Source organism: Pungitius pungitius, chromosome 4 (assembly GCF_949316345.1).
Source record: "Pungitius pungitius chromosome 4, fPunPun2.1, whole genome shotgun sequence".
Lineage (NCBI taxonomy): Eukaryota > Metazoa > Chordata > Actinopteri > Perciformes > Gasterosteidae > Pungitius > Pungitius pungitius.
In genome coordinates this window covers 18,230,345-18,244,019 of record NC_084903.1, presented here as the reverse complement: position 1 = coordinate 18,244,019, position 13,675 = coordinate 18,230,345, and the positions used below count along the sequence as shown (strand labels likewise).

Sequence of the window (13,675 nt, the reverse complement as noted above, 5' to 3'; positions counted from 1 at the left end):
CCATGGTGCTTTTAGAGCTCGATAGCCTGAGCCGATTTTTTGAGAGGGAAGACGTTGCTTCTCCTCGTGTTACGCTGCCTTGGTTTTTTTTTACCAGCAGATGAGACACACTCGCATCTCATTTTACCATTTCTGATGGCTGGGGAGAAAAAGATGATGAGAAACACGATGGTGGGATGTGAAGGAGGTGTGGAGCGTCGATAAGAGTGTGATGAAGAAAAAATGAACACAAGAATATGTTGGGGGGTTGTTGTGTAGGTTCAGGAGGGATAGTTGAGTCTTTGCAGCTACTGTGATTTATGCAGCCGTCATGTCAGGGGTGGCTGCGAGTCAAGGATGTATGAGGAGGGAAAACAGAAATGTAGGGCCTTTGATAAATTCCTGATGAAGCACAATAATCGCTTCTATGAGAACCGCCAAGCTTAACAAGGTTCAAGCCCGAAGCGTCGCCTCAATTTGAGAAAGCTGGTAATAAGGCAACTTACTTGGCTGCCCGTGTATAACCCTGCAATCGCTCACATGACGCGATGGCCTGTGACACTGACACAACCGTCTGTCACCCTGGCACAGTTTACAACACCCAAACGATCAATTGTGTCAACCCTTATATATAATGCTTTATACGGGTCTTTATTGGAGCAGTTCTACTCCTCACTGATGTGAATAGAATGACCATAGGACAATTGAATGTTGACGAGTTCTAGAAACGGCTAAATCAAGTTTTAAAGGGCTCAACAACAAAAAATAATCCATTGGCATGGCTGCCTTACAGGGCCAGTGGGAAGATCAAGAAAGCAGCTGCTGTGGGACATAGGAGTTTGAGTCATAATCACTGCGATCCGAATGGTAGGAGAAGACGGGGCGGGAGATCAAACATGCCTGAGGCCTTTTGGATAAACAAAAAAAAAAACTGTACAAAGTAACGGTATCTAGTCCTCCCAAAAACCAGCAGAACATTTTTCTAAACATCCTATTTCAAGACCATTAAAAGCAACACAATTCGCCAGGTTTTTTTCGATCCAGCGGATTCGTGCGGCTACAATTTTAGACACGCACAAATATGAGCGGTCCCTTTCATTCTATTTGCCAAATCTATCTGTGTGTGACTGAGCCTCATTTCCGAAGGCACCAGCTTCTGAAAGACAAGCAGAGCGTAAAGTTGCATTTTGGTCATTCACATTGAAACGATTAGACTGACTTATGCTTGCTAACAATTAACAAGAGATAAAAGTAGTATTTGTGCCCTGAAATATCAGTATTTGGAAGTGGGCACAGACTTCTACCAACAATGGCTTTTACTATCCAAACACCCCCAAACTATAAAAAAGAAAACAGACTAATTAAACTGTGTACTTGAATTAGATAAATAATAAAGCTTGATTTGAATAAAACTAAAGATTTGCAGGGAGGAAAGTGGAGTTCTTGATGAAGGTGGTATATATTTTACAGGGGGGTGAACACACCAGACTAATACGAGCGTTGTGTTTAGGAGTGTTTATGATGAGTGAGAGAGCTCTTTGGGCCTTATTGCGTGGACTTATTGAGTTGGTCCTGACTCGTGGCAACCTCTGCCTCATAAAGAGGAGACTTGATGATTAACACACCAACAATACACATGTTGTTCATATCGTCTCAGAGCACATAATCTGCGCAAATATAAACATGTATTTGTCTCCCAAATACCAAAAGGGGCACAACAGAAAAAGTAGCTTGACCAAAAAGAAAGAGACACATTCCAGATGAAAGCTCAGACCGGTGTGTGTGGGTGTCTGGTTCAGGATCAACTCAGTGAGACCGTTTGAAGCTCAAGTTAAACAACCACGTGGCCACAACTGCTCTTATCCTCTTTGTCTAGGGCTGAACAAGTGGTCTCATAGATCTCAATGCATCACCCTCACGCTGTTTTCAATCAACATAGTTTAAAAAATATGTACCAGAAAAAGGGTTCTGAGAAAGATTCCGAATGTAAAATCCTTTTCGATGGAGGCAAATCCATTTCATTAGTTAATTCCTTCCATTGCTTCCAACACACAGTTTATGAGAAGAGGTGCCCAGAACTAAATCTGGCCACCAATTTCTGCTGTTATTGCAACGAGCGCACTGGAAGAAAGCGACAAGGATGGATGCATGACGCAGACTTCCGCAGTGGCAACCATTGCAGTTCGACGTGGCATTGTAAGACCTTCATTGACATTGTGTCTTTGCGTGCGTAGGAAAAGGAAGAGGGATGCATTCATGGATGGACGGGGTCACAGAGGATCAGAGAGATGGAGACGAGTCTGTTTATGTGTGTCCATGATCAATGTGACCAGGACGGGTTGGGAGTTTTTCCAAGGGACCAGAAATGAATCAATCAAACTCTGGAGCTCGATCGTCCTCCAAAAGGTGTGATTCTGCTGAGGAGACATCTTTACTATGTCTCGTCTTCTTCTGCTCTCCTTTTCTAATCTCCTTCTCTCCTCCACTCCACCGGATGCAAAAATGACAAATTGGCGAGGTAAAGGGCGGTGGATCCGAGTGGTACTCACGTCATGGCCTGATAGATGGACTCCACTCCGTATCTCATGGCAAACTCATCCACTATCTCCTGAGACACGTCGTCAAAGTAGACCTTCCACGCCTCGTCCCCTTTCACCTTTGGGATCTTCACCACGCCGTTGTTCTTCACTTCGGTCAGGCAGTGGAACAGGTTCTGCGAGTGGCACGACAGATGAGACAGAAAAGGATGCGGTGAGGGAGTCCCAAAGTAGCTCCCCAAATAAAATCATTTGGAGCTGGGTGAGAGACCCCATTTCGCCACGATAATGGTTACCTCATGTAAACAGGTGTATTGGCCATGAGGGGGAACCACATTCTCCTCCCCTTTCATCTCCACACTGATCTTGAGCCTGATGGCCCCAGAGACCGCAGACTTGTCCGTCCTTTTATCTGTAACACATAACCGAGCTGGATTAGTCATAGACAGATAATAACGGAGTAACTACTAAATACAAGTTGTATTTTTGGTAGGTTAAACCAAATGTGACTACCTAAATCCACAGAAATCGTATCAAAGTGGAATTATTGCTCACTTTTTTGGTTCCACAATCTCTTTCATTTGAGTTTATTTCATGCATGCCAAAATCAACAGCCATACTATACAGTCCTTGCACATGCTCCTTGCGTGTCCATATATAGCCCTGAATACACAGGACCACAAAGATGCAGCCGTACACATTCCAGCTTCTGAAAGCTAATGACTCCACTGCTACTGGGGTTCGCCGGCTTTCATATACAATTCATCTCTATCGTAATAAATCCGCGGAAAAATTCCCCTTGCTGCCGGTTTGTAGAGAGACAATTGAAAAGCAATAAAGTGGCAAAGCAAAGGAGACGAGCTTGTAAACCCGAAGCCCAGATTGAAGAGGAGCTGAAGAGGCTTAGAGAGGACAGCAGCTGGAAGGGTGGACAACCACAACAGCAAAGGGCTGTTTCAACATTTATTGTGGGCATTTAAAACGGCAGAGGGCAGCGGCATTGGTCAGGGGTCAAAATTAGCACAAATGGCTTCCTTTTAGACAAACAAAGACAACACCAGCCCGTCATTATACTTGAACAGAAGTGGGAGCTTGCATTACGTTGCACATTCAACCTGTAAAATGGATATGCCCGGTGATGTTTGGGAGTGGAAACAGTGAGAGGCTCTGCAACAACTAAACCAAAGGTCTCTGTGGCTTCTTGGTACAGGGGTAGTCATGGTGATCTCAACCGTGTGTGTGTGTATATATATATATATATATATATATATATGTGTATATATGTGTATATATGTGTATAACTATATCATGTAATTTCCTGTTTAATGGCTACATTACATTACAATGAATTATTAGTGTTGAAATGAATGGAAAAATGACTTCCATTGTAAAGCTTTATTATATTGCATACGGTAAACAGTTTATCTTCAGAATAAGCGTAGTAAAAGCCAACCATGTTTTGAGGTAACCAGTGTCTCATGACTCTGAGATCAAATGGATAACGTACCTAGATTGTACCAAACGTCCATCTCTCCACTCAGAGTGCGAACCTCGATGATGGTCTGGCCCAGGAAATCATCAGACTCGCGCTTGAAATGCTGCTTCACCCTCGATTTGATGTCATCATCCTCGTCCCACACGCGCACCTTGATGCGGTCGGTGGCGTTGTGACATTCACTGGGATTCGGAAGATGATTTTGTCAGGTAACATAAACAACATGAGCAACAGCTTATTCAGACACAGCTCTTCGGGCTGGGGTGTTCAGTAAGAGCAGAAGGAAAACAAGTTCAGACGCCCCGTCCATCCTTTTGGACACATATAGAGGAGGAAATGTTGCTCGGATTCAAATGCGTGTCTTTGTGTGTGCGAGTGAGCCTGTAGGCTCAGCATGTGTATGTGGAGGAGGGCTCTCTGCCTGAAAGGACAAATTGACAACAAGACATTGCATGACCTTTACTCTGAATCTATATGTTCTTACTCCCAGCTCACGCTGAAACAATCCAAAGAAAAGCTGAATGTTTCACAAGAACGATTTACTGTAAATGTCTGTGAAAGTCGGCCTCCTTTGCTCCTCTTTGCGACAGTGTGGCTGACAGACGCTTCGCAATAACGACTTTTCTAAATAGAACAGAGGTGGCCAAAGCACTTAGCTTTCTGATGGGGTCAGACTCTTCGCTACTGGAATTAAAACCAGCAGATTACATCTAATGACATCTTGGATGCAACAGCCAGAGAAACAGTATCTGCAGCATTTCGTTTGAACTAATCCGTTTCCGGGGGAAGCACTAACTGCTGCTGCTCCAATTGTCCAGGACTCTGCTCTCCGCCAAGCACACAGTGATACATGGCTTCATTTAATCTACATCCTCGTGGCAATGGGAAAGAGCCACCACTGGAAGCACATTACAGGTGAGCAGGAATTACAGAGGAATAAGCAAAACAAACCCCTGCAACCGATGTCAGCATGATGAGGATTTAAAAGTCCTCCCAGTGTGCACTTGCCTTTATTCAGGCCTGATGCACGACATTTGATGCTCAAAGTCTAGCGGAACACCAAGAACTACTAGCAAATATTTAGCACCCGGGTCCGAAAATTTAGTTCTTTTAGCTCCAAAAATAAAGTAAAAGGTTTTACTTAAACCTGATTTGTAGTTTAAGACTTCTGTTGCTCTGAAAAGCATGCATATCCGTGACTGGGTGGCTCTCACATTTTCTTCTCAATTTTTTTTCAATATACTCTTTGGGGCCTCAATGTTTAAAGTTGTGTCATTCAATACATTTCCAATCTGATCTACCAGCTGGGAGAGTTGTATTTGTGTGTGTGTGTGTGTGTGTGTGTGTGTGTGTGTGGCATCTCAAAGCGGATTTCTGCAGTGTCGTACTCCAAATCCTCTGCAGTGTGGTTGGTGAATGAGATGACATAACTCACAGTCTGTTCCCAAGCTATTAAGTCACCGTCGGCAACAAAAAAAAATAGAGAATTGTCTCCGTATTTCCTGAAGCTTTAAGATTCCCTCAAACCGATGATTCTTAATCTCATCGGGGATTTTTTGGTCGGACGCAGGTCAGATTGATAGAAAGCACTCACAAGTAGAACTTCTCATCCCAGACCGGGTTGAGGTTGCCGAAGATGGTCTTGGTCCTGCGTTTGGTCTTGCCCACCTGGACGGTGACGTAAGGGTCGCTGGAACCAGTCTTATCTTTGGCCTGTAAGCCCTGTGCACTCATCACTGGAGACAAGACACACAGAGTGAAGAGCGCGGCAACACACGTAACCTCCTTTGTGAGATTTCATACATCTCAAGGTGATTCATCCTGAAATTAAACTTACTTACTACTCATACTGATGCATAGCTTATTTCACATATAGGCTTATTTGTTTTTCAAAAACCAGAGGCATCTGTTTTGGGGGCAGTGGGGGGGGGGGTCTGGTTATTATGGTTAGTCATGCCTCTACCTCTATATCTTATTTTAGTGCTTACCATTCAGTTTCCTGAATTATATTTATATAATTCTAGGGTGGCAACTCAAGAATTGAAGGGTTGTTAGTGCCTAAAGCAATTTTAAGCTCTCAGCCAAAAGCTGAGGCAACTAAGCAGCTCTTTGGTTCTTTGACAACAGCCAAATTTAATAGCCTTGTTTTTATGTGACGTATTCACAATATAAGGTATATGATTCATACAATTCTACATCCCGGCTATGGTAAGATCCCATCCCTTCTATGCTGTGTTAAGACTAAGATTTTGACTCTCACTTACACACACAGACAGACATGCACAGACACAGAGGAGAGACAGTAGTATTTCACAGCGCCATAAAAGGGAAAAAGGACACTGAGGCATTAAATATGCATCAGTGACAGCCTAAATAATTCAGGGTACATATATATCCCTCAGCTCAATGCTGACAGAAGTTGATGGGAAGAAAATAGAGGCTGGAAGAGCCATGGCCTTCCAGCTCCAGGAGTACTAAAAAGCAAAAGCTTCCTGTAGTTAAAGCGACATAACCTACATATAGCAGGATTGAAGTAAGCTTCAAAACAAACAAGAGCGCTCGCCACATCATGCAGCAGAACTTAAACCCTTGTAAAGCTATTTTATACCTTTATATCCAAATCCAAAATTCCCTGCCAGATGTTTTACATCTGACACATTTCCAATGTAAAAACAAGTTTCCCTCTTATTATTACCACCCCCCCCCCCCCCCCCCACCCCACCCTTCCCACTCGTCTCTCTTCTGTTTGCATGAAGCTTTGTCCCCTGCCTTCAAGTGTGGCTTCATTTTGCACATCCTCATTACTTAAATAGAGTAAACTGTGGGCTGAGTTGGGGTTTGATAGCCTTTAATCCACAACTAAATCTGCTTATTAAATTCAAATCCGTTTGAGTCTGAGTCACGAGTTGGTTTTTGGGGGTTTAGGGTTCTCGCAAATCCAAGCAACAAAAGTTGGATATTACTGGTTCCTGAAAAGTTTCCATGACTGCCTAATAGTACAAAAGAACAAGATTTACATTGATTTCACAAGGGTGGAGTAACAAAGACGGGCAAGCCAGAGGCATAAAGCGATTGTGGTATGTAGAGTAGCAACTGAACGGAGGAAAGCACCACTTGTTTTTCCATCTCAGCCATTAACGCCTGCTGCGGTGAGCGGTTGCAGTGAAGCGATTGTTCAAACACAACTTCAATGAAGGGAAATACTACGTGTGTTCCTCATGCACGTCTGTTTAATACTGGCGTGATTGTGGGCGTTGGCAGGTACAGTAGCGGATTCGGGGATTAGTAGAAATTCTCTAATTAACATAACAATATCTGGTCAAGGTTACCATTCCCAATTGCCTAAAACCGCCTAATGTGCACATCAGCCAGAAACCGAATATGCCAAGGCCGCTGTGCGAGTGCTGGAGAGTCAATGTCAGTCTGTATTTATCGAATGAATAACACGTAACAACTCAATGAGTAAACTTTAAAACGGGACGTTCAATAAGCCCCAGGATATTGATCGAGGCAACCCTGGCACTTCTTAATGTCTCTCTTAATCCCGTTGTCCCATTTCTCTTCTTTGTTTTTCTCTTCTTCTCTCAGAGTCCCCTTCCTCGCTATTCCTAAACTTTCCATCTCACTCGCTATTTGTCTCCCTCCCGCTCGGTTTCTATTTCTCTCCTGTGTATCGACACTGTGAGAAATGCAAGGTGAGCATTAAATGAGCTGAGATACCACACCGATAGATTGGAGTCCAGGTTTGGAGAGTGCAAAGCTAACTTCCTGACCTTCTTTCTGCCAGTTAACTTGCAATATAATCAAACCGGCTTATTCAGTGAAAGCATGCTCCATGTATATGTAAATGAAGTTTGTGAAATGAAAAGGAGACTTGTAATCCTCCAGGATGATTATTCTTTTTAAGTTCACGGTCAACAGCAAATGTTATATAATCAACCAGAATGTGAAAAAAAATGTGCCGGAAATTAAAAGATGAATATAAATTCAGATTGCCTTCCTTTCATTAACAGTGATAAAAAAGACAAGGGGGGTTAGGTAAGTGAAAGGAGATCTACTATTCTATAATGCAAATAACCATTATTTTATCCCAGGAACTAGACGGCTCCAAAGCGTGACAAAAAATAAATTGGAAAGGGCTGTACTGTCACACTTCACTAAGGGACTTGACATTTTGATTGGCATCCCTGAGAAAGCTTGCAGGGCAGCTTTGGGGGGGAAGGGGTTATTTCCAAAGTACACCATACAAATCAGCATCCTGGTGAGCTCAAGAACCACTGCCTCTCAGGTGCTTTGTATTTACTGTGCCCCCATTTAAAAATTGGCAGGCAATTTAATTATATCTCTGACTGCTTAACTTATATCTTGTTTTCATTAAAGTTACATTTTACACGGACTGAGCACCTATAAGATTCACTTACGTACTTGAGAGTAATTTAGCCTGCAAATTTGTGTCCTGGTGTCAGTCTTCACATGATGACCAACAAAATCATCATTGCTTTTCTACAAAACAATTAGCAACCATCACGGCATTATCAACAAATTCATTCTCCCCAAAGTACATCATCATTTTTTTAAATTGCATTTCGTTCTTCTTTCTAATTAAATATGCAGGAATGATTGCGTCTCAGTGTCAATGTTTAATGACCAAGACCAAGAAGTAAATACTAAATATAATAACCTAGTCTGTCATTTCAGAAAAGCCTTGTAAAGGCAGTTTTGTTAATTTGGTGACGGAGGTAGAAAGCAAAGTTGACAGGGTATGTTAATAAACACAATCAACATTTTATCAGATGGTTTGAAGATGGACTTTCTGATGTAATCACAGGAAGCCTGCTAACCTGTGATGGTGATTTTGGCCGACCACTTGGAGGTCCCGTCCAGAACAGCCTGCTTGGCTGTCTTCAGATGGCTAGTGAAGTCTTCTTTGGAGACATGAAACATCTCCTGGATCACTTCGAACACCTCCGGAGTGTTCTTCTCCCGTATCTTCATGCGCTCCTTCATTGCCATGATGATGTTCTGGGTCTTGTCCTCCGCCCCGTGCTTGGAGTTCTTCTCCACTGCCCCTGAAAGGAGACAAAAGTCAGTGTTTTGCCTGCATGTTTAATACTAAGGAATAGTTAGAAAAGGTATCCATCATGTGTACTCATAATACAGGACATTTCTGCCCGACTTATATTTAAATAACCATGGTTACCGGTACATGACCTTCTGTTCTCTTAAATACTGAGTGAATGATACTGCGTTACACTATTCAGAATCCTAATCTAATGTTGCCCGTGTGACTGTGTGAGTGTGTTTGGAGGTTGAGAAATCACAAATAACTATCTATTTACTATATTATGCCTTTTGTTATGTGAATGAGTCTCTGTAATAAAAAAAAGAAACAAATAGAAGTTCATTCCTCGTATCTAAACACGGCATCGTGTATCTACACTTGCAAATGTGATTAAGATGAATCGCAATTCAAACAGACATTGTAATACTGTTGAAAAGAGTACTAAAACATTTGAGTTTGATAACAGCCAGTGTAGCTAATCCATTTGGAGTGTGTAAGGATCGCCTGGGGATCGTCGTCACATCGTTCCTATTGGGCTACACTGAAACATTGGAAACAATGACACAGGACTGTGATGAGTTCCACTGAGCAGTGTAAATGCTACTCCAGTGTAATAAGTGCACTGCACAAGAGGATGTGTAATATGTATTACACAAATCCACATAACAGCCGTCCTCCATACTGTAGGACAGAATAGTGTTAGTTATAGAAATGTGGGGGATGAGGGGTAATAATAGCTCTGTGAGAAGTTTTAATGTTCTAGTTTTTAACAATATTTTTAAGATGTGCCCTTATTTTTGAAAAAATCTGACTTGATAGTCATAAGAGAACACTGTCATGTTGTAAAAACTCCAATCAAGCAAGTCCACCAACTACACACACCCAACGGGAGACACGTTTGTAACAACGTGGCTGCGTGTTTTTTAAAGTCTTTGTGAGCTGTACACTACATTCTAGGATTGATCTACATCCTCACGTTGTAAACAGTCTGCGTTGAGCAGGTCCTGGCACTTCTCGTGGCATTTGACGCCGCACTCCGAGCAGCGCATTCCCTGACGGGCGATGCCCCACAGCAGCCCCTCGCACTCGTGGCAGTAGGTGGGTGCGGTTGCCGTCCACACCTCGAAATTATGAGGCGTGGTGGATGAAATCGGGTAGATCAAGGCCTGAAGAGTCTTCTTGAAGACGTGTAGTTTCTGAGAAGGAAATAGCAGGCATCGGGAAATTGTGAGGAGTGATGTAAGGAAGACAAGGGAAGTACACAAGGGTGCAAACAGCAGAGAGGTGCAGCTGATGATGAAGAGAAAAATACTATTAATACATTCAAAGATAATAAAAACAACTCTACTTAGAATGAGTTTCATAACTAGAGGTATTCTTTTGACCGCTCTGAGGGACGACAATGTACAAAAGTAGCACGCATAACGTTTACAAACTAAACAGAGGAAAGAGATATTTCGCAGGCTAAATGAAAAATGATCTGCTGTCTAAATACCATCAAATTTACACCTGCGTTCTAGAAATCTTCATTAGAATGATAGTAGTTAAAGCAGCTCATCAGCACGGGAGCATCATTCCACTTTTGTTGTTGGAGAAAGTGATCCAACAGGTGATTCCTCGGTATATAGCCGGCAGGAGGGTTTTTTGATCCTTTTTCTGATTAGCTTGTCACCACCGAGGAGGTCAGCAGTCTGAGAGTGAATCAGCCTTCCGTCTCAATGAGCTTAGATTAACAAGCTGCTGCTGCTGCTCACACACTTAAAGTCTTTTAAAGAGGCCTGTTCGGTACCGACTGCATTGTAACAGAACCCTCCTCAAACTGAGTGCTTTACTGCAGCAGCCCTGACATCCACGAGGGCTGGATAGCGGGCCCAGACCTGCCAACTCTGGGAGGCAGAATCGATGGATGCTGTAAATAAGGTTTTTAAAAGTGAGCATTATCCAAATTGAGAGGGAGAAAGAGCGAGCGAGGGAGAAGCTGACAGAGGAAGAGAAGAAGACGTATGGTGGTGAAATACATTTTCAATCGGTACTTGCTCTCTGCTTCTACTGCGCTCCACTCCTCAGCCGCCCTTCCCCCCCCCCCCCCCCCACTGTGTCGACAATAGGCTTTAACACCTGGACAGTAGCCCTGCACTCTACCACGAAGGCTACCGCACTGCTTGTATACACACGCGCGCACACACACACACACACACACACACACACGTACACTAGCAGAGATGATTAAACACCAGATGACAGGACAACAAGGCCATCTAACATTGCGAAAGACCCGTTGATGCAACCGAGAGGCTGCTGACTCCTGGAAGACCTTTAATGAAACGCAGCAGGGCGACAAGAGAGATTTTCCCTTTTTAATCTGAGAATGATGGGATGAAGCAGATGTCTGTGATTATCCCACAGTTTACACACATTGAGCCACATTGAGGCCACGCCCGGTGAGCCTGCTCCTCACCAAATGAAATGCTGGACTGTTGAATCCTGAAAGCGCCTGCAGCGCATGAGTGAGCCAAGATGTCTATGAGTGTGGGATATTGACAGTCCTCTTCATCTCTCTCTCTTTTTTTCTTTCTGTGCACACTCTCTCTCTCAGTCCTGACACAGCATCACACTCTGCGCAGCAGATGTGGGAAGAGTGCATGTTGTGTGAGTCGCATGTGTTACGCTGGGAGGTGACCCTGGTGGTTTTGTGCAAGACACGACTGGAATTGATTGACAGCTGCAGCTTCTGCCTGAGAGAAAGCGATCTTCCTCCATACTAGTATTTGAAATACTGTGCCAGCTTGGGCTTAACAAGGAATATATGCTGCAATTTAAACATTTAATTTATTTTTTTTAAATCACTTGGGGGGTAACTCAACGGCAAGCATTTTCAAATCAAGGTACTAGCTTGGTAGTAACAACTTGACCTCATGATATCTGAACTGACTTAAAGCAACGCGTCAGATGTTATTGCCAGACACTACTTGACCCATGTCAGATCGGGGCCCCCTTGTGTTCTCTGAATACCGGACAGAGTCCCCGCCTCTGTCTCTGCAGGTAAACACAGCCACAGTTAACGTCACTGTTAAAAAAGACACGGGTGCTCGGATCACATGCAGCACAGAACATTGAGCGGACACACGGGCCAGCCCACACATAACGCTCCCTTCTGCTCTAAAAAGCAGAGGCTTCTACGTGTCAGCAATGACAGAGTAAGATATTTTAATCAAATTAAAATCCATTACGTTGACAAGGGGAAAAACAATGGAGGAATTGGGGCAGCGATGAGGCGAATAGAGGATGGGAGATGAGTTCACTCTAAATAGGTTTTAAACATCCTTCTCCCTGGAGTCGTGGGCGGATCGTTCAACATGACTGACGCACACAGTGACGAATAAGGGGCGAGCGGGTTGGTGGTGACAAGACACCCTTTGCTCTGATCCTCTCCCTTATCCTCATCCCAGGGCCCTACTTTCCTCGCCGTTCCTCTCTCCCCTTAACTCCGCCACACTCTTAAACAGCATATGGTCGTTTTCCGAGTACAGTTTCAGTCCACACAGTGAAAGCGCTCTCCTGGACTTAATGCTGCAGATAAAACTCTGACATCTGCCTGTCCTACTTTGACCAATCTGCAATTCAGTATCCCATCAGCCAAAAATGATTAAACCATTTCCTTGTTTGCTCCGAATCGGAATATTGGACAACGATCCCTGTTTAAGTCCTGGTTCTCCCACTGTGGTGCAATCTCCAAATGTGCCCACGACTCAGCACCCCTCTTCCGCCAATTAACACCGTGCATCTATCACGTCATTTCTCCGTCATCTGGAATATGAGTAGCTCACCCCTAAAGCCCTTTTCATGAGAAGCATATCAGTCAGCAATCAAGACCATGTCACTGGAGGACAACTGGGCACGTGAAGCATGAGGACCAAGTCAAGTGTGCGTGAAGTAGATAAGTTCGGGCCAGATCTCATGTTTGAAAAGACGAAATGTGCGTTCATGACGAGCAGAACATATTTAGATCTAGTAATTGTGTGGGCTTATGCAGCCTCATTTTGCACAGCGGTAGATATGAACTTGAGCTTGTTTGTCTTGCTGAAGAACTGCGTTCTCCTGCTGTTTGCATCCCATAATGCTCTCTCCCCTCCGGGAGGGAAGGGTTGCAGTCAATTAATGCAGACAGAGCTCTGGAGGTCAACACAAAATGGTCTCACACCATCGACTGAGAGATTCTGCCTTTTCTGCATAACTCCCGTCTCCCGTAATTATTATTCGGAAAGCTACGTACATATTTATTGACGGGGAATTTCTGAACGCAGCCAAATAATGTAACAAGGCGAGAACGGTGTGTTTTGTAGATGTGAGAGTGACGGGGAGACGGGCGGTGGATGCGCGCAGTAGATGCATCGTAAGAAAAATTCATTCAGCCACTGATGACCGCCACCTGAGTTTCATTTCAGAATGTTCCTGGCATTGTGGTCCCGGGTTCCCTGACGTTCCGTGGCTGCAGCAAACAGCACAGCTATAATAGTTTGTCGGAGCTCCAGCACCCTAAAAAATAATGAGCAAACATGGGTCCGGCATCCCGTGTCCCTGCAGAGCCCTCCGTTACTCAAT

The 13,675-nt window shown here is 43.8% G+C and overlaps 1 protein-coding gene across 3 annotated transcripts in view; it reads right to left on the bottom strand.

The window, feature by feature from the left end:
• LOC119224402 (protein unc-13 homolog C) overlaps nt 1-13,675 on the bottom strand; it is an 85,416-nt gene that overhangs the window by 45,739 nt on the left and 26,002 nt on the right. For all 3 annotated transcript variants that reach the window (XM_062561823.1, XM_037481327.2, XM_062561824.1), the window contains exons 7-12: nt 10,050-10,269; nt 8,853-9,080; nt 5,606-5,747; nt 4,024-4,193; nt 2,813-2,928; nt 2,529-2,692 (exon numbers count right to left, since the gene is read on the bottom strand). In XM_062561823.1, coding sequence (XP_062417807.1) covers nt 2,529-2,692; nt 2,813-2,928; nt 4,024-4,193; nt 5,606-5,747; nt 8,853-9,080; nt 10,050-10,269 — 1,040 coding nt within the window. The remainder of the gene's footprint in view (nt 1-2,528; nt 2,693-2,812; nt 2,929-4,023; nt 4,194-5,605; nt 5,748-8,852; nt 9,081-10,049; nt 10,270-13,675) is intronic.